This window comes from Malaclemys terrapin, chromosome 6 (assembly GCF_027887155.1).
Source record: "Malaclemys terrapin pileata isolate rMalTer1 chromosome 6, rMalTer1.hap1, whole genome shotgun sequence".
NCBI lineage: Eukaryota > Metazoa > Chordata > Testudines > Emydidae > Malaclemys > Malaclemys terrapin.
Genome location: NC_071510.1, coordinates 90,516,555 through 90,536,876, shown reverse-complemented (window position 1 = coordinate 90,536,876; position 20,322 = coordinate 90,516,555). Strand labels below are relative to the sequence as shown.

Here is a 20,322-nt window from a genome sequence, read left to right as displayed (position 1 = left end):
GCTCTCAACACGTACAGTAATAACTGAATTTTCAATAAAGTTACAAGTATATCTACCTATTAGCTTAGAATTGAATATACAGTTAAAGTGTCTCTCTTTAGAAATGTAGACTTCTAGTCCCACCTTTTCTTCATCTCCCTCTAGCTAACAAATTTCTTTGCTGTCACATTTCTAAATTAACATTCAAATGGCTAAATCTCCAACATAACATAGCATTCAAAAAATGACGATTGTTCATTATAACTGTTTCAATTTAACATAAGAATGGCCATACTGGGTCAGACCAAAGGCCTATCCAGCCCAGTATCCGGTCTTCAGAAAGTGGCCAACTTTATGCTAAAGTTGGCCAACACAAGTGTCTTCTTCATAGAACAGATAACTTATAGGGAACGAACACAACAGGTAATCATCAAGTGATCCATCCCCTGTCGCCCATGCCCAGCTTCTGGCAAACAGAGACTAGGGACATCATCCCTAATAGCCATTGATGGACCTATCCTCCATGAACTTATCTAATTCTTTTTTGAAACCTGTTATAGTCTTGGCCTTCACAACATCCTCTGGCAAGGAGTTCCACAGGTTGACTGTGCCTTGTATGAAAAAATACTTCCTTTTGTTTGTTTTAAACCTGCTGCCTATTAATTTCATTTGGTGACCCCTACTTCTTGTGTTATGAGGAGTAAATAATACTTCCTTATTTACTTTCTCCACACCAGCCATGATTTTATAGACCTCTATCATATCCCCCGTTAGTCATCTCTCTTCCAACCTGAAAAGTCCCAGTCTTATTAATCTCTCCTCATATGGCAGCTGTTCCATCCCCTAATCATTTTTGTTGCCCTCTTCTGAACCTTTTGCAATATATCTTTTTTGAGATGGGGCACATCTGTATGCAGTATTCAAGATGCGAGCGTGCCATGGATTTATACAGCGGCAATATGATATTTTCTGTCTCATTATCTATCCTTTTCCTAATGATTCCCAACATTCTGTTCGCTTTTTTGACTGCCGCTGCACATTGAGTGGATGCTTCCAGAGAACTATCCATGACAACTCCAAGAGCTCGTTCTTGAGTGGTAACAGCTAATTTAGACCCCATCATTTTATATGTATAGTTGGGATTATGCTTTCCAATGTGCATTACCTTGAATTTATCAACATTGAACTTCATCTGCCATTTTGTTGCCCAGTCACCCCGTTTTGAGAGATCCTTTTGTAGCTCTTCGCAGTGTGCCTGGGACTTAACTATATTGAGCAATTTTGTATCATCTGCAAATTTTGCCACCTCCCTGTTTCCCCCTTTTTCCAGATCATTTATGAATATATTGAACAGAACCGGGCCCAGTACAGACCGCTGGGGGACACCACTCTCTCCACCTCTCTCCATTCTGAAAACTGACTACCTATCCTTTGTTTCCTATCTTTTAACTAGTTACCAATCCATGAAAGAACCTTCCCTTTTATCCCATGACTGCTTACTTTGCTTAAAGCCTTTGGTGAGTAATATATATTCCCATTCTACATGTCTTATTGGAAGGGAACACAAACCTCCACCCAACACTCAACACAGCTAATTACTCAAAAGCAACACACACAAGGAAACTCTGGCCATGTAATTTTCCTTTAAAAATCTACAATTTGACATTATCAGCATAGATTCTAGCAGTCTTGGAGTGTCTTCCCTCACATACCTTTTCAAAGGGTGGAGCTGGAAGGAGGGAGGAAAATACAAAATAGCCACTAATAGATGCCTCATTCAGAGGCAAATACAATGCCAGACCCAGTGCAGATTAAAGGAGTTTAAGAGGCAGGTTCAGGGCTGCTCTAATTTATGCATCTGACTACAGCCCAGAAGAGGCTGTCTGCCAGCCTGGAAGCACCAGAACACAACTCCACATGTGATATGACCCAGCATTCCTCCGAAACTCAGAGGTACAAATGTCAGCTCTCTGCCAGCTGCAAACTCCCCCGTGACAATTAATTCCACAGGTGGGCAGATCTGATTGCTCTCCAGCCCCTCTGCACTGTCACAACACTAAAGGGGCTAGACTGAAGCAGAAAATCTGGCCTTTATTACTTCCTATTCAAAACACTTATTTCCTCATATGTTACCTATTATCTGCAATTTAGATTAGACATTTCTCAAAGTCCTACAAGTATTTTCAGGACAAGTTAAAGCTGTGTATTTGATTCTGAATAACTGGAATGGTGTAGGTTTGTATTGAAAGGGAACAAATTGCATTGGCAAACAGTATCAGAATGTGGAGATATATATTGTTCTGTGGGACTGTGATCACAAGTAATATATGTGTTTTTCTTTGGACTCTGATATTTCTGTAACTAGCACATTTCTTATGTTTTTAGTGGGTCTGTCAAACTTTAAAAAATTAATCGTGATTAACTGCGACATTAAAAAAGTAATCGCGATTAATCACCATTTTAATCGCACTGTTAAACAATAGAATACCATTTATTTAAATTTTTTGGATGTTTTCTACATTTTCAAATATGTTTTCAATTACAACACAATACAAAGTTTACAGTGCTCAGTTTATATTATTTTTATTACAAATATTTGCACTGTAAAAAGATAAACCAAAGAAATAGTATTTTTCAATTGATCCCGTACTAGTACTGTAGTGCAATCTCTTTATCATGAAAGGGTAACACAAAATGTAGATTTTTTTTTACATAATTGCACTTAAAAAACAAAACAATGTAAAACTTCAGAGCCTACAAGTCCACTCAATCCTACTTCTTGTTCAGCCAATCGCAAAGACAAACTAGTTTGTTTACGTTTGCGGGAGATAATGCTGCCCACTTCTTATTTACATCATCTGAAAGTGATGACAGTTGTTCCCATGGCACTGTTGTAGCTGGCATTGCAAGATATTTACATGCCAGATATGCTAAACATTTGTATGCCCCTTCATGCTTCGGCCTCCATTCCAGAGGATGTACTTCCATGCTGATGACGGGTTCTGCTCAATAACGATCCAAAGCAGTGCAGACCGATGCACGGTCATTTTCATCATCTGCATCAAATCCAAGAACAGAAGGTTGATTTTCTTTTTTGATGGCTTGGGTTCTGTAGTTTCTGCATTGGAGTGTTGCTCTTTTAAGACTTCTGAAAGCATGCGCCACACCTCATCCCTCTCAGATTTTGGAAGACACTTCAGGTTCTTAAACCTTAAGTCGAGTGCTGTAACTATCTTTCGAAATCTCACATTGGCACCTTCGTGTTTTGTCAAATCTGCAGTGAAAGCGTTCTTAAAATGAACATGTGCTGGGTCATCATCCGAGACTGCTATAACATGCAATATATGGCAGAACGTGGGTAAAACCGCAGAGCAGGCGACATACAATTCTCCTCCAAGGAGTTCAGTCACAAATTAATTAACGCCTTATTTTTTGAACGAGCATCATCAGCATCGAAATGTATCCTCTGGAATGGTGGCCGAAGCATGAAGGGGCATATGGACGTTTAGTATATCTGGTACATAAATACCTTGCAACACCGGCTACAACACTACCATGCAAATGCCTCTTCTCACTTTCAAATGACATTGTAAATAAGAAGCAGGCAGCATTATCTCCTATAAATGTAAACAAACTTATAAGTCTTAGCAACTGGCTGAACAAGAAGTAGGACTGAGTGGACTTGTATGCTCTAAGATTGACATTGTTTTGTTTTTGAGTGCAATTGTGTAACAAAAAAGTTTACATCTGTACATTGCACTTTCATGAAAAACAGATTGCACTATAGTTCGCATACAAGGTGAATTGAGAAATACACCTCTACCCCGATAGAACTCGACCCGATAGAACACAAATTCAGATATAATGCGGTAAAGCAGTGGGGAGCCCCAGGCACTTTAAAGCATCATCCGAGCCCCTCTGCTTTACCACGTTATATCTGAATTAGTGTGGAGCCCTGGGCCCTTTAAATCCCCTCCTGAGGCCCGCTGCCGGAGCTCCGGTGGTGATTAAAGTGTCCGGGGCTCTCCGCAGCAGCTGGCGCACTGGGCCTTTTAAATCACCGCTGGGGAAGCCGGTCCAGTCTGGCACAACGTACCGGACCGAACCCAATATAACGCGGTCTCACCTATAAGGCGGTGAGATTTTTTGGCTCCTGAGGACCGCGTTATATTGAGGTAGAGGTGTATTTCTTGTTTATCTTTTTTGCAAATATTTGTAATAAAAATATTATAAAGTGAGCACTGTACACTTTGTATTCTGTTATATAAAATTGAAAATGTAGAAAAACATCCAAAATATTTATAATAAATTTCAATTGGAATTCTATTATTAAACAGTGCAATTTAAACTGTAATTAATCCCAACTAATTTTTTAATCGAGTTAATTAACTCATGTTAATCACTTGAGTAAACTGTGATTAACTGACAGCCCTAGTTTTTAGTGATTACATTAATGTGAAATGCACTTGAGCATCCTGAGTTAAAGTTTTTTGTAGGGTCTTCCTTATTTTCATTCTAAATTTGTAGTTTATCCAATGTGTAGGTGTCATAACTATAAAGGGAAGGGTAACATCTGTCCTGCGTACAGTACTATAAAATCCCTCCTGGCCAGAGACTCCAAAATCCTTTTCCCTGTAAAGGGTTAAGAAGCTCAGGTAACCTGGCTGGCATCTGACCAAAGGACCAATAAGGGGACAAGATACTTTCAAATCTCAGGGGGCGGAGCGGGGGAAAGGCTTTTGTTTGGAGTGCGTTTGCTCTTGAGACTGAGAGGGACCAGACATCAATCCAGGTTCTCCACATCTTTCTAAACAAGTCTCTCCTATTTCAAACTTGTAAGTAAATAGCCAGGCAAGGCGTCTTAGTTTTACTTTGTTTTCTCAACTTGTAAATCTACCTTTTACTAGAGTGTTTATCTTTGTTTGCTGTACTTTGAACTTAAGACTAGAGGGGAGTCCTCTGAGCTCTTTAAGTTTGATTACCCTGTAAAGTTATTTTCCATACTGATTTTACAGAGATGATTTTTACCTTTTTCTTTAATTAAAAACCTTCTTTTTAAGAACCTGATTGATTTTTCCTTGTTTTTAGATCCAAGGGGGCTGGATCTGTATTCACCAGAAGTTGGTGGGAGGAAGGAGGGGAATGGTTCAAAGTGGGGATACAGCCTTGACAGTAGGAGTTACAATTTTCAGATCAATAGTTGAATACTTAAGTAACTACATTCTTGGTGGAGAAGATGGAGCCAGCAATATACTACAGTCTGCTAGAAAATTGCAAGAAGCCAACATTTTTATTATTTTAATACAAGATTTTGATTAGACTATTATTACATCTAATGGTACTATATAGTCATAAATTAATCCCAAAAGAGTAAATGTAATGGCTATTAACCATATAATACCTACCCTGCCACCACAAATACAAGTGCCTATCTGTGAAATTGCTGTCACTTAAACACAGTTAAAAATAATTTACGCCTTCAGATTAAAACAGATGAATTCCCACAATATGTTTTCCTAGGAAAGTTCTACTGCTTTGGCAAGTCCACAATGTGAACACCTGCATTTTGTGAGAGTTCAAATAAACCCTAGAAACACTGGGGGTGCGGTAATATCTTTTATTGGATCAACTTCTATTGGGGAGACAGACAAGCTTACACAGAGCTCTTCTTCATATCTGTGTAAGCTCAATAGTTTGCCTCTCTTACGAACAGCAGCGGTTCCAAAAAAGATATTACCTCACACACCTTGTCTCTCTAATATCCTAGAACCACAGCTATGACAACACTGCATTATAGAAACATGTTCAAATGCTTTTTTACGAGGAACAAATTGTAGGAGTCGTGACACTCAAAAATATATGCTGAACAAAGGACAACTAAATTTCACATGAATTGCAATATTCATGACATAAAATGTTGACCTGAAGGCAAGTTCAGTTATCTTTAAATACACAGACTATGATATTTACAAAAAATAATAAGCAACTTCAGAGGTAATGCAATACCAAAAAAGTGAATCTTGAGAGAAGAGATGAAAAGATATAAAAGTATAGTATTCTTCTAAAGAATAAAAACACCATGTAAAAATAAAATATCCCTTTAAAGACTAATTGTAGCTACCGAGTCAGCAGGGTCAATGGAATTACAAATTCTGAGTTTTATATTCTATTTCAAAGTTTTTCTTGTTAATCTTAACTGTGTGTAATGGCTTACACTGGACTACTGTGAATAAAAATTGCTATATGAGAGCTGGATATTATTATTTCTCCCTGCTGTAGAAAGTCAGCAATTTTGAAAGCAGCTCTTCCTGCTGTCAGTGTGTGATGGTAGCAAGCATGGTTTTCTGAAGGGTTGATTCAGCACAATCTGGACAGCTAACTGTCATTGTCAGTAACATCATAAAGCATAAAGAGACCAAGAGAAGAGATTGAGTGGAGTTATAGGAAATATGAGAGAGAAATGAGGAGCAAAGAATATGAAGGCACAGATGGAGGAGAAAAGACAGATGTTCGGGAGAAATATGAAAAAAGTGATACACAGGAAGAAGAAAACAGAATAAGGAAGGAATAAGGAATGTGTCTGAACAACTTAAATACAGAGTATAGCCACTCAATAACTTCCTTTGCTTTTCCAATTGAATATCTGTAAAAAGACAGGAAGCATTCAGTCAAAGAGCCACCAGTTAAGGCCCTGATCCTACAAACAGATCCAACAGCATGGACTCTTATGCCCAGTAGTCCCATAGGAAATCAGTGGGACACTGCCTGGGCATACCAGTAAGTGTCCACACGCACACACCACACACTTGATGGAATTGAAGCCTAAAGTCATGGGAAGGTCGCGCACAATCCTCCATATTAAATATGCAAGGTTTGTCCTCTGCTGGCCTAAAAATTTGATCAAATGGAGGATCCAAGTGACTCAACAGCTAGGCAGTTGGCTCTCTCCCTGGCCTTTCCTGCTGCTGACAGACAACAAGAATGAAAGCACTGCTGGAAGGAGTATTAAGAAATAGCAAGCGGAATGTTACACCAGACTAATATATGCAACTGATAAATTTTCAGCACAGTACATGGTCAATTAGGTGTGCAGCTCCTATTAACAATACAGCACATTGTCTGATCCTGTGTTGAAAACTGATCTTGTATGTAACTGAAACTGTTTATACTAAAAAAGGAATTATCAGAATCAGCAGATAACCTTTCTGCACACAAATGAAATGGCATTGAGTGTTCCAATGACCATGACCATAAGCTATATTTAATTTTACCCAATGCTGATTTAAAGTATTCACATTAATATTGTAGATAATCAGTTTTATATACAAAATATGATGTAATAATAATTTATAAGAAACACTTACTGGGTAATTTTTTTGGAGGGATGGAAGGATGGGTTCAGGTAGGGCTATAAAGAAAAAGTTTAAAGTTGCTGTGATTCACATAATTCACAGAAAACAATATTGTATCAGTTACACCAAAGGTGTGGACTGAAAGTCCATGATAGAAGCTTTTACTCTGAATTTCACTTTCATGTACTTTGTGAAATTAAAATTACCTGCATAAACTTTATTGTATATCTCATAATATGAAAATTATTCAGTTAAATGAAAGTGTTATCAACATATTACTATTTGTAGAATAAACATATGAAGACTTCTAGGTCAGCTGGACACTGCATTTTAAAATTCATGTTAATTTGTTATTGTAGGCCACTATTATTTAGACTCCAAAAAGGATAATCATGGCTTAACTCAAGTACTTGGATCTACCCTAACATGATTATAACATGGCATGGGATGTCTTCCAGATTCTAGATAATACACAGTTCTTCAGATATAAAATCTGCCACACTGTCATCAAAAGTAATTAAAAATAAAATAAAATGTCCCACATATCCAGTAGCCACTGCTGACAAAAGCCCTAGAGAGATTATTTTCTGTGCTATTTCCTGCTATTACTACACAGCTAAGCAGTGTCCCAAAGCCACGTGGACATTGGTGATGTTAGTGCACTAACAAATAAATTGGTAATTTTAACTTTCATAAAACCCTGAGGTGGTGGAGTGAGTTGTGTTGGGGGTGGTGGGGGAGGGAGGGAAAGAGACAGGACACACACAAAGAATAAAAATAATGCGGCAAATATTTATCTTCCATATCAGATGGTGTTAAACATAATAGAGAGAGAAAAAAAACCCACAAAAAACAGTTGAGTTTCCATTTAACGATTTATTATTTATTTATTTATTTATTTATTAGAGCTGCAGATCTGGTAGCTAGCTCCTTGTTGCACTAAAGCTATGATGTCACTCCATCAGCATTTTTTAAAACAGTTCATCTATACCATTCCTTAAGAGAACGATAATGAAGTTTAGCATCTAGAACTCAAAACTGGGTCTCAGAGGGGAACAATCATTAAGATATCCTTTGTTTTGGGGAACTGAGAATTAGACCTGCAGAATTCTCAGCAATAGGACTTTCATATTTTCAAAAAGAATGCTACAATGACTAATTGAGTTGCTAAGAATAAGATCACAGCTGTTTTAATGCTCAAGGTTTCCTTTGCTTGTGGGCGTTTGGGGATATGAAGGAGCTATCTTATTTCTATGACATCTTGGAGATTTCCCAGCATTCTGTCAGAATGACAGGAAAGGAAGCAAAATCTGAGCCATCTGAGTGCTCAAGATATTTTCATCTGAGTCTACATCATACATCAAGAGTCTAGGGCTATAAAGGGGGGAAATGTTATTGGTCAGTAATCACATTTGCCATTTGAGTTCCTCTTTTCCTACAATACAGTGCAGATGGACCTGTTCATGTAGGAAGGTTAAAGCTCAAGAAACGTGTGTACCTATAAAATAAACTCAAGCCATAGGTCAAAAAAGATTTCTACAGTAGCATGGTTGGCAAAGAGAAAAAGAAAACAGAACAGAGATTTGATTGTACTAGGGAGGAAAGATGGACTCAATTTTACTGATAAATGAAATATCTGCTTTTCCTTTCTTCCCCTATACCTCCTTACTAGGATTTTTGTAGGTAAAGTATAAAATTAAGAAAGATAAGCTGTTTCCAATAGCCTCCTACAAATGTGTGATCAGCGGTTGTGTGTTAGTAAATCTTGCAGAAATAAAACATTAGGAATACATCCACTAGCAGCTGTGCATATATCCAGAGACACATTCCCCCAGCCTTTTTAGCCCAGGAGGTTGATCTAACATAGCTAAAAAGTTCCCAAACTATGGTCTGTGAATTGTTGGGTCTCCTCGGGGAGCTGGCTGATCACATGGTGCTGCTTCTCCAACTAATTTCCAATTGCTTAATAATATTAGGAGATAGCAAAACACACATTAGGTTCCTAATAGTTTCCCACAAACAAATGCAGTGGTTGTCACAGGGATTTTGTGCAGTTATTACCTCCTCACAAGTAGTAATTGCAAAATATCTATGTATATAAAAATCTATGAATTCCATTGTATCTCCCTTCCCTACCATTTGTAGAACAAATGTCTTTATAGACTGTAAGCTTTTCTAACCTGAGAGTGTCTATATCTGTGGTTTTGCACAACATTTAGTGCAAAAAGTTCCCCAATGTGAACTCTTTGGGTGCTACTGTAATACAAATATTAAAATAAAAAAAAAAATAAAAAAAAAACTGCGGCCCTTGCCTTCAATCTCCAAGTGAGGCAGCCTACTTACACTGAAAGCTTACCACTGACCACATCAAATGGTTTATAACTTTTGAGCCAAATCAGTTTTAAAAGACTGCTAAATGGCTTTCATAACTCTTTGAAAATATGTTTTTCCCCCCTCTTGCACACACTTCAGCTTTCTTATTTGGAATCTTAGGATCGGAAGGCCCACAGTGGTTTTGATCCTATAACCAAAATGGCCAGGACTGACAAAGACCTCACTGATTAACTTCCCAATTATGTCATTTTTTAAAATTGGCTGCTTCAATGATTTACATCCATTCCACCCAGTTGCACGCAAACAATATAGCCATTTTTTTAAACCTGGAAGGAGCAAGAACTATTCTGGAAACACTCCACCACCTACCAGAAGGTTTCTGAGTCACAAAAAAAAAAAAAAAAAAACAGACTTAATATTTTGGCTAGTGACTCTTACCTTCCATAGACATCTCCCCAAAGGAACCTATAGCAGACAACCAGACCAAGAACATACTCATAATAGGACAATACGGACTAACTCTTACATTTGGTGCCTAGATACCATAGTGACTGCTACATTAGGAATATCTACACAGTCTTGGCAGGATAGAATTAAGAGGTAACAATTTAACTACTCATGGAACGACATATGCCTTTAAATTGCTATGCTTATAGATGTTGTCTTGCTACAATAATCAGAGCCATCAACCTGGTTAACTGTGTTTTTAGTTAACTTCTGAATTGTTGTAAAAAACCTGCAGAGCAATCATGGTATCACATGCTCCTTGAGACATTTTAGTAAGTAGTCAGCTATACATTCTAGGCTGGATATCAGACATCCAGGCCAAGAAAATTATGAAAAAGTGAATAAAGAGAGCCATGTCTATCTTCCTACCTGCAGGAAAGAAAAACTAAGCAACCTGAAAGGCAGCAAACTGATAAAAGAAAAACTTAAAAATGCACACAATTTGCAGGTAGAACAGCAAGGGATTTTTGTGGCCAAGAGCTTAGTAGAATTAGAAAAAGGATTGATATTTATATAGATAAGAACATGGAGAGTTAATTAGAAAAGATTAAAAACAAGAATTTGGAAGGAATACAAACCTTCATGCTTCGAGGCATAAATCAGCCTCTAAGTGGCAGAGGCTACACAGAACTTCCTCTGAAGACAAGTTACTCCATAACTGTACACCTTAGAGTTTCTTGCACTGTACTTCAAAACATCTGCTACTGACCACAGCTGGGACACAGGATACTGAACTAGCTGGACCACTGACTTGATATAGATTCTCTATTCTATGTTCCTAAGCAGGCAGAACAGTTTAGGAGATGATGTAGAGAGATTTCTTTAACATAACAGAGCAATATAAGCATATTGGGGGAGGGACCCATGAGCATGCAGTTCAATTTTATGCTTACAGAAGCAATCGCTGCGCTGCACCATTCCCCTGAATTTGCAACAAGGAGCCTCAACTCAGCAGCCCTGAGACTTACCAAATACAGATAGAAATTCAATATTTCAATACATAAACTACAAGAAAAGATGAGAGACTATGGACATTTAGAGACCCCAGCAGTTCATGATCACTGGATATACCAGTCCCTTAATGAAAAATCAATAGTAAGGAAGCTCTCATGAACTTAAGCTCTGGTTGCATGAATTCATTGCGCCCCAGTTGTTCAGGTCCTGGGAAATCAGAATACAGAGGAGGCCACCCAATAGCATGCAATCCCCCTTAGGATATCCTGAAGACATTCCTGAACACAAAAATAACCTGAAAGCAGAGCAGTTAACCAAAATCTACCTCTTGTAAAGTGAAAATATTAAGTTGGGCTTGAGTTTATTTTATAGCAATACAAAGTCTTCTAAACACATTTTTATTAAGAATTAGTCTGCCTCCAGCGAACAGGTCCATCCTCACTACATAAGAGGAAGCATTAAGGAAAAAGAATACAAAAATAATTTTCACTTTATCCTCAGCCACTTCTATCAGGTTACTTGAGATCTTAATGTTAAAAAAATGAAAGCTAAGAAAATATTACTTTAAAAAGGGACAATTTCAAAAGCTGAAAACATACTTACTTTGTAAATAGTGCAAAACCATCAACACAAGACTATAGCTGCTTAAAGTACCACGACTGGCATCATTTATGTCATGAAAACTCGCCCACTTCTTAACCACCAGTACTAATGGACGAACTCGATTCTCAACTGTAAGTAAAATAAATACTCATCAAAACAAGCAATTTTTAACTAATTGTCAATGCTAAAGTTTTTATATTCCCTCCAGGTTAACATGACACCACCTACTATATGTCGCCCTCCTCTTTTCCTGCCTATTACAGAATTTCATTAGTTATCCCAGAGCTACTGTCATCTTACCAGAATAGGAAATTGAATTCATGCTTACTTGAAAATTTCCTTTCTTTGAATAATAAGGCTCACAGATCCATTACAATGGATACTTCAGCCTGGTTGCAGCTGGGGAACAGAATTGGACCCACCAATCACTGGTAGCAGGGGAATGCCCCACCTCCTGAAGTTGAGATAACTTCCACAGCTAGGATAATTAAAATCTGTTTTCCTAAATTACAGATGATGTTAAATATACTTTGAAGAAAACAATTTCTCTTATTGCAGAGCATGGTAAATTCCACATAACAAACAAACCCAAATTCTTGGATGTCAGTCTCTACCCTAGATAATCCATTGCCTCCTAGGTAGGTCTTATAACTTGAAGAAAGGAAATTTTCAGGTAAACATGCATAATTTTTCCTATTTTTCTTTGTACCAAGGTCCACAGATCCATTACAATGGTATTTTCATAGCAATATGCCTACAGGGTGGAAAGCAGGATCATCCTTTAAATATGGACATTAAAAATAAGTAAATGATGTATCTCTCTTCCCTCGGCATTAAGCTGTGGAAAAAATTTCTGCCAAAAGAAAGGAAATGTCATCAGGTAAGACTGGATAACCAATATGCAGAATTTGGTTAACTAATGGCCATCTCAATACAGAACACATATATACTCTACCCTGAGATTGTCAGCATGCCTACGGACTGTACTTTGTTGCTTAGCCAAAGAAGGAATATTTTGAATTTACTTAAGGAATTAATGCAATGAGCATTGTGAGGGCTATCTTTCCGAATTAAAAGTACAATACTGAGACTGTAAGGAGCACAATGAGGTTCCCGAGTCACACTCTAACCTTGTGTGGTTGGAGTAAAGTTGATGACTTAAGAAAATATTTAATGTTGGATTTGTATAAAAACATCTTTTCTTGAACATGCTGAGAACATACTACAAAGAATTGAGTTTATTGATCTTATGGACCCCAAAGAGAAGTCAAATAGAACTTATTCTGGTACAAAGCCCTTAGTTTAATTACCGTGTTAAACCAGTGAAACATAGCCTTGAGTTCCCCTAGACTGGCTTTATTTTAGGAATATAAGAGTGCCCAAGCAAAACATACTTCATCCAAGTATTCATTTTAAACCTGTATGGTCCTGGATGGAGGACTGGTCTTGCACTAACAGACCTCCTGTGTGAGACAGACACACCCAAAGATCCATTGCTAGGTTAATCAAGCCTGAGAGAAGAAAGGAAAAATCAGCAACACTGCAACTGTCTTGTTCCATTTGTATTATCTTGGGGAGCAGTGGAAAAGGTGGGAAGATATATAGCCAGGACTTTACGCAGCTTTATGAGATGTCATTCACTACTTCACACCTTGGCTCCTCATGCACAGCAAGGTTATAAGGTTTCCAGATGCACAGAGATCAATCATTAGCCCATCAAACTGGCTTACAATAAGTGAGATTTTTGGGTGGAGGAGCCAATTTGCTAATTTGACTTTTGCCATGTAAATCTTGGTGTTCGTTTCCCCATTGGTGGGCAGTGCACATAGACATAAGAAACTTTGTTCAGCCTTTGATGAGAGAATCTCTCTAAGGTAGGCCAGATTCTGTTCTTCCCGGTTATTATGAAAATCTTATCTGACATGCTGACTGTCTTGACCAGAACAGGTTAGTTATCCATGTAAAAGATAAGAGTAAGTGCTCTGAGACCTCACTGAACCACTGCGTTCCAGCTAGTGGATGATGTGCTCTCTCTTTCAGGTATCCATTCCCTGAAGGGAATCGGAAAGAATCCCTTTGATTCTCTGCATTCAACAACTGGGGGAGTGGAGAGTATATATTTGCAGCTACAGCTCTGCCAACAGATGATATAGGGTGATACCTGAAGTTACTGGACAGGTATATGAACTCTGGATCATTGAAGCATGCCTGTGTTTGAGATCAGAATTCCCAACAGGATGCAGTAAGAATTAGATTTTCCTGTGACACCACTTGTTTTCCTTATGACAATCTTCATACTCGGTTTACATTCTTCCAAGATGAGACTTTGTAGCTGGCAGTAGTCTCCTCAGCATAGGCCTATGACTAACTTCCGTGGCACCATGTGTCTGGGTCTGTCCTGAATCTGAACAGTAGGAATTGTATCACTCTGTGTATTTGCTTCAGCCTTCTCTTTGTACAGACCCTTATCAGAAGAATTGGCCAGGAAGAGAAGTAAATTTCCTTCCATAAAGCCAGTATTATTGCCAACATGGTCCTGGAAAGAGACCCTGGAACATATGTAAATTCACAAACAGTAATCACTGAAGATGGGAAAAGAAACAGGCTGCCCTCCATATGCAAACATAAAAATTGTGGATGGTAAAATGGGAATGCTTTAAAGACAAGCCTCTACTAGAAACTTAGGGTACGTCTATACTTACTTCCTGGTCCGGATGTAAGCGATCGATCTTCTGGGATCGATTTATCACGTCTTGTCTAGACGCGATAAATCGATCCCGGCTCGATCCCGGAAGTGCTTGCCGTCGACGCCGGTACTCCAGCTCAGAGAGAGGAGTACGCGGCATCGACGGGGGAGCCTGCCTGCCTGCCGCGTCTGGACCCGCGGTAAGTTCGGACTAAGGTACTTCTAATTCAGCTACGTTATTAACGTAGCTGAATTTGCGTACCTTAGTCCGAAATGGGGGGTTAGTGTGGACCAGGCCTTAGTTAGATGTTTCAGATAGGGCCCTGCTCTCCTTGTCTCGGATTGTGAGGCTAGAAACAGGATGGGAAGTGTGTTGGAATGCTCCAGTCTGAAGTAGATGATGATGATTTTGTTCATGTTGTGGCTTTTGCATTGGTTACTGAGACTGGGAATGGGACAAAGATGTTCTTGAAATTCTCACACAGCTACACTGGACTTTGCCCAGAGGGGGAAGCCTGTCACCTCATTTGATCAAAACTATAGGTAGCCGTTTTTTGTCTGCAAACTGAAAAAGCCTGGCACCGATCAGTGGCCTAATTCCAGACAGGCTGATAGGCAGGTAACTTAGGCAATATGTGACAGCTACTGACCCTGCACTTGTTCTAGCTACCATTTGCAAAGCGGTAGCTTTTCCTGTTGTACTTCACAGACTGCTCCAACTTGCCAAATAGCCTGTATTCCTTTTTCTTTAGTGTCTGGAAGAAGTAGAAGTCAACTCTTCTGATGACTGAATAGCCTCCGTTTTCCATAATTTTTTCCATTATATCACTAAGATAGCTAGGATCTGATTTGCCTGAGCATCTGATCCCAAGGAGCAAAGCACTATATACCTGCATCAAACAGATTTGATTCCCAATTTCCCCCCGAAGAGAGAAGCATTTAGGCCACATGATTTTTAGGTTGAGAAAGACCATGATAGTGCTGCTTGTGAAAGTATGCAGGGGTACTTAGAGTACTAGTTTATTTTTGTTTGCCTGATGCCACCTAAGAGTTTTCATGCCGAAAGGAGGGAGCTGAGATGATACCTGTGGAAGGCCAGTATAGTGAAGTGGTCACCCAGGTAAAAATCTCTACCAGTTAGAAACACAGACTCCCTGGTCACCAAATAGCCACATTTATTTTGGGTAACGAAAGCAGATTACATTTTGTCTGGTGCACACCAAGGAGGCCTTCTACCCTTATAAAATTGAGTCAAAGGTAGAAAAAAGTAAGTGGTGAACCAAGAGACCCCTCACTGCCTGACTGTTATTCTGTATCTGGGCTGATGTCCTGCCATTAATCCACAGCTACCTGCTGCGGGAGAGGGAGAAGCAGTGGTGAGGCATGGCAACCTGCAACAGACGCTAGGAACAATAATCTGAACATTAGGGCCCGGTGACCCACAGCACCAGCTGGAGATGACAGCATGATACTTTCCCAATCTTTTTGGTGTGACAGAGAATCCCTAGCCTTCTATTACATCTTCCCAAAGTGCATCAAGAGGGATATACAGCTACAAGGCAGCTGCAGACCAGCTAGGGATAGCTTTAAAATATCCAGTACTCTCATCAACAAAAGTCTATTCTCCTTTTGTTTGAGAGGGGAGGGAAATGTTAATATATTTTACTCTGTCTCTCTCTACTCTGCTTTGAACTGCTGGTCTGAAACTGGGGCGAAAGCATCCCTAGAGGAATCAGCATGTCTGTGGGCTGATCTTTCTGCTTATCTTCTCTGGGAGGGTGAGCAGAAGATCTTGGTGCTGAGAATTAGCTGATATGCTTCACTCCATGAAGGTGAGCAGGGGAACCAAGCACTGATTTTATTATTCATTTATTTCTCCTTTGGGAGTTTGTCCTCATAATCCTGCTTCAGAGGGAGAAGTGAAATTGGGCTCAGATTGCACTGGGAATATTTCAAGGGGTTAGCAATTTCCATGACCTCAGAGATGCTGAGGTTATTTGTCTCTCCGCCCTAACACAGCCCTCTCTAGGTCTCTCAATGAAGGCACTAGCTTTGGGCTCAAGAACAGGCTCCTCAGCAGCTCTATCCCTCTCTTTTGATGGGATCCACATGGGCCAGATAAGTCTGTTTTCCCCAGGGGTGAGGGGACTCTCATCTAGGATGTCAGCAGGAATCTATTCAGGTTGGGGGCTGTTATAGAAGTAGCAAGAGGGGGAGGGAGCTGGGCCCAAAGGCTCCTTACTGCATCCTCGGGCACTGGCAGTGACTGTGCTGTATCTGGAGCCCCCCACATCAGTGACCTGAAGGGAAGCAGGGGCAGCTGAACTCTGCAGTCAGAGGCGTGGCTGCTAGTGTGGGCTAAAGGGACACTGGCAGAGTCTTCCATCTGGCATACTAATCTTCTGGCTTCAGTCTCCTCAGGGAGATGGAGGGGGCTGCTTCCCCCAGAACCTGTTCTTTCCCAATCCTGCCTGTCCCGTTTTCCTACTTGGGCAGCATCTTGCCCAGCACTGCTAGCCTCTCTAATCCTGCCTGGCTCCGCTCCTGTCCAGGGGCGAGGGTCTAAGGTGACCCCACCCAGACTGGGAAATTGCACTCTACCTGCAGAGCTGGTCAAGCTTCCCGACACAGACCCTTCCATTTACCTCTAGCTTTTCGCAGGCTAGCTCTCTCTCTGCAAGGGTGCCAGCTGCTCCAAACACCTCAGAAGGGGAATCAGAGCTGAGAGGGCAATCTCCCCCCAAAATCAAAGGCAGGCCTGGGACTCTGCTAGGAATTAACCAGACTAATTATTCAATGGATTTTTCAGTCTAAATCTGAAATACTGTTTGGAATTCCCCTCAAAGAAGCTCTGCAGTAGGAAGGCAGAAAAAACTGGGGGAACTTCAGGGAGCAGGGCATTCCACTGCTCCCAGTGCCTGATGGTGCTGATTCTGCCCCCAAGCTGCAAGGCAGGCTGATACACCCACTGTAATAGCTCTGTGGACCTAGCATGAAAAAAATATACATTTTAACTTTTGAAAGTTAAAAAGATTAACTAGTCATATTAAACTACACTACTTTTCTCCATATAACTGATCTTTTAAGAATTGTAGGTAACAAGAATTACTGTACCTATTTTAGTTACTTAATAAGACAGATAACATCCCAATATGATTAGATACTAGTGCATGTGTAATAAAAGCTCCTATCAAGAGAGTTTAACTGAAATGCTAGTTTAAAGTAGGAGAAAGTTCTCTGGGAATAAGAAAATATAAAGACAACTTACTGTATGCATAGGTTCTGAGAAGGAATGTATTTCTTATTCCTACAACATTGTTTACATTCAAGTCAAACTCCACACAGCTATGTGGGGGGAAAGAAGTCAAATTGTATCACACACATTTTTCAAAATAAGACATAACTACAATATATTTATCATCATCATCATCCTGTCATTGACTGAATTAACAACCATGAGTTTGTTTACTGGAAACTTGAGTTTAAGATAAGCCTCTAGACTATTGCTTTTTGGAGTCAATAAAGCTGTAAGGATGTCAAATGTGCTGTTTGCTTCATTATTGCTCATGCCTCAATTATGGACTTGAATTCGGTTGTGTCTGATACAACTAAATAATATTGAAATTGGATAGTATAGGATATGCAAGAAGAACATAGTCCAAACCAATAGGATGGCTTAAAATCCTACATGTTTTTGTATTAGCCTACACATTTACACTGACAATATTTAATATATATATATATATTCCTTTGCTAAAACAACAAACTTGGGTTTGATGAAGCATCTTTTGAAATCATTTCTGTGATGTTTTAGTTTGGAACAAGTCCCTGAAAAAGGGAGAAGGAAAATACAGGTAGAAGGTTTCGAAACACAAGGATCTTCCTATACAATTCAGGTTCAGATTTAATTGATCGTATTCTAGGGACACACCAATGTGGCTACACACACTTCAGTGTCCTGGTTGTTTCTTAACTCTGCAGTGGTGTTTGAATATCAAGCAACAAGCACTTTAGAAGGAGATATTTGTTTTGTACAAAATTTGCAAGATTTGCTATTAACTCAGTTTCTCCATTGTTAATCTGACTTCAGTGTGTGCGATTTTTATAAATTTCACATTATTAGCAGCAAAACAAGTGCAGCAAGAAAAGCATAATATGCCCATTCCCAACTGACAAATTTTAATTGTAGTGCCTGTATGAGATTAGAAAACTCTAGATTAGTGACAGCATCTGAATTTACAGTCAAAGAAGAACAGCAATGTTTTAATCTATATCAGAAAGGACACACTGCAGATAGACCAAAAGGGAACTCAAATCAATGATACATTAGAGATTCAGGACTGATTCAGTCAAATTTTCTCAAAGTGTCAAACACTCCTTATTTTGCTTTGATTTTAACAGCCATCTCTTTTTTTAATTTTTTAAATCTATTTATGAAGCTTTAATAGGTTTACAAATCATTGCCTTAGAGATATCAAAAACAAAACAATAATAATTTCAGCAGTGAGCTTTTGTTGAGAGAAACATTACACAGTAATATAATCATGAGATCGCTGTTTAATAATCTCTGCTTGGGAAAAAATCCCTTTGGCATGTTACTTACATTATTTATTATAAAGGAAATCCTATAAATTGGTATATTGGTGGAAACAGAAGCATGCCAATTAAGCTATCAATTCTGAATATCTGTAGAACACACTATACTGGTAAAGGAATTTTTATTTTGTTAATTGCTTTAAAACAGCCCATTGTATCCGACATATTTTAAAACCTATATCAGAGTTAAATCTTACTCTTTCAGAAGTCATCAGAGAACAATAAAGCCCCACAAAGTAAACAGAAAATTAGCAGAGTAGGAAGTTTACAAGTTTGAGTTAGTATTTGGTAGATATTGTAAATAAATGTGAAAACACCGCTGGGAATATTAGTGGTCATTGAACTGGACTGAACTAAATATGCTTCCTGGGAGCAGCTGGGAAAGAGAGAAGATGCCTGGACAGTGAATTCCCCTATATTTAATTTGGTTTATACAGGGTTAGTCCTCTAGGTATTCATTGCCTGGTTCATTTTTTGATCTCTGTATGGGTAAGTGCATGGGTACATGCATATGAGAGTTAATGAAGAGTGTGGGAGAGAAAGAGGTTGATGGGATAAGATAGAAAAGTAGTATGTCATGAGACTTTAGGAGAAGAGGGAGACAGTAACATACACAATTAGGGAAAGAATTAGGTGAAGGAAAGGAGGCAAAAGAGGAAATAAGACACTGAAGACTATTCAGGAAAGATGTATCACCTTTAGGGAAATTTTATGATGAAACTTAGTTTTGTCAAAAAATGCCTATTCAGTAGAACAAAAATATTTTGTCAAATCTGTACTAGAACTGGAAAAATCTTCATGCAAACACAGCAGAGCACAGGACACTCTGCCTCCTCCGCCAACCCTCTAGCTCAGGAGAACAAGCAGTTCTGGGTCTCTGGGTCCTAGAGCTGGGGGGTTAGCAGGGAGGCACAGTGGCTCAGCTCTCTGCCTTTCTGGCAGCTACTCTCAAGGAAGGCTCCTGTCAATTTCAGAAGAGAAATTGACAAAAGCCTTCCTTCAAGGCGGCCAGGAAGCAGGAAAAAAATAGTTTTCAGTCTTCTGAAACAGGATTTTTCTCAAAATCCCTTCCCATGAAAGTTATTTTCCCTATAATTAGATTGAATCTAAAAAAAAAAAAAGAAAGAAGGTCTAACAAAAGCAACAAAACATAGAAAGTTTTACTGACAATGTTACAACTAAAAATACACAAATAGTACAGCAGCTGTTTAACTCCCAGAAGCTACAGGTGTTGGCAGTATAGTCTTCTTGGGTGATAAGTTTGCCCTGGGGGCTAATAGATGACAAGTAAATTTTTCAATCCCTGATTGT

General features: G+C 39.1%; 1 protein-coding gene across 1 annotated transcript in view; it reads right to left on the bottom strand.

Moving 5' to 3' along the window:
• The window catches only part of TENT2 (terminal nucleotidyltransferase 2), a 72,786-nt gene that overhangs the window by 25,721 nt on the left and 26,743 nt on the right, over positions 1-20,322 (bottom strand). The window contains exons 9-11 of the mRNA XM_054032576.1: positions 17,684-17,760; positions 11,730-11,858; positions 7,344-7,387 (exon numbers count right to left, since the gene is read on the bottom strand). Coding sequence (XP_053888551.1) covers positions 7,344-7,387; positions 11,730-11,858; positions 17,684-17,760 — 250 coding nt within the window. The remainder of the gene's footprint in view (positions 1-7,343; positions 7,388-11,729; positions 11,859-17,683; positions 17,761-20,322) is intronic.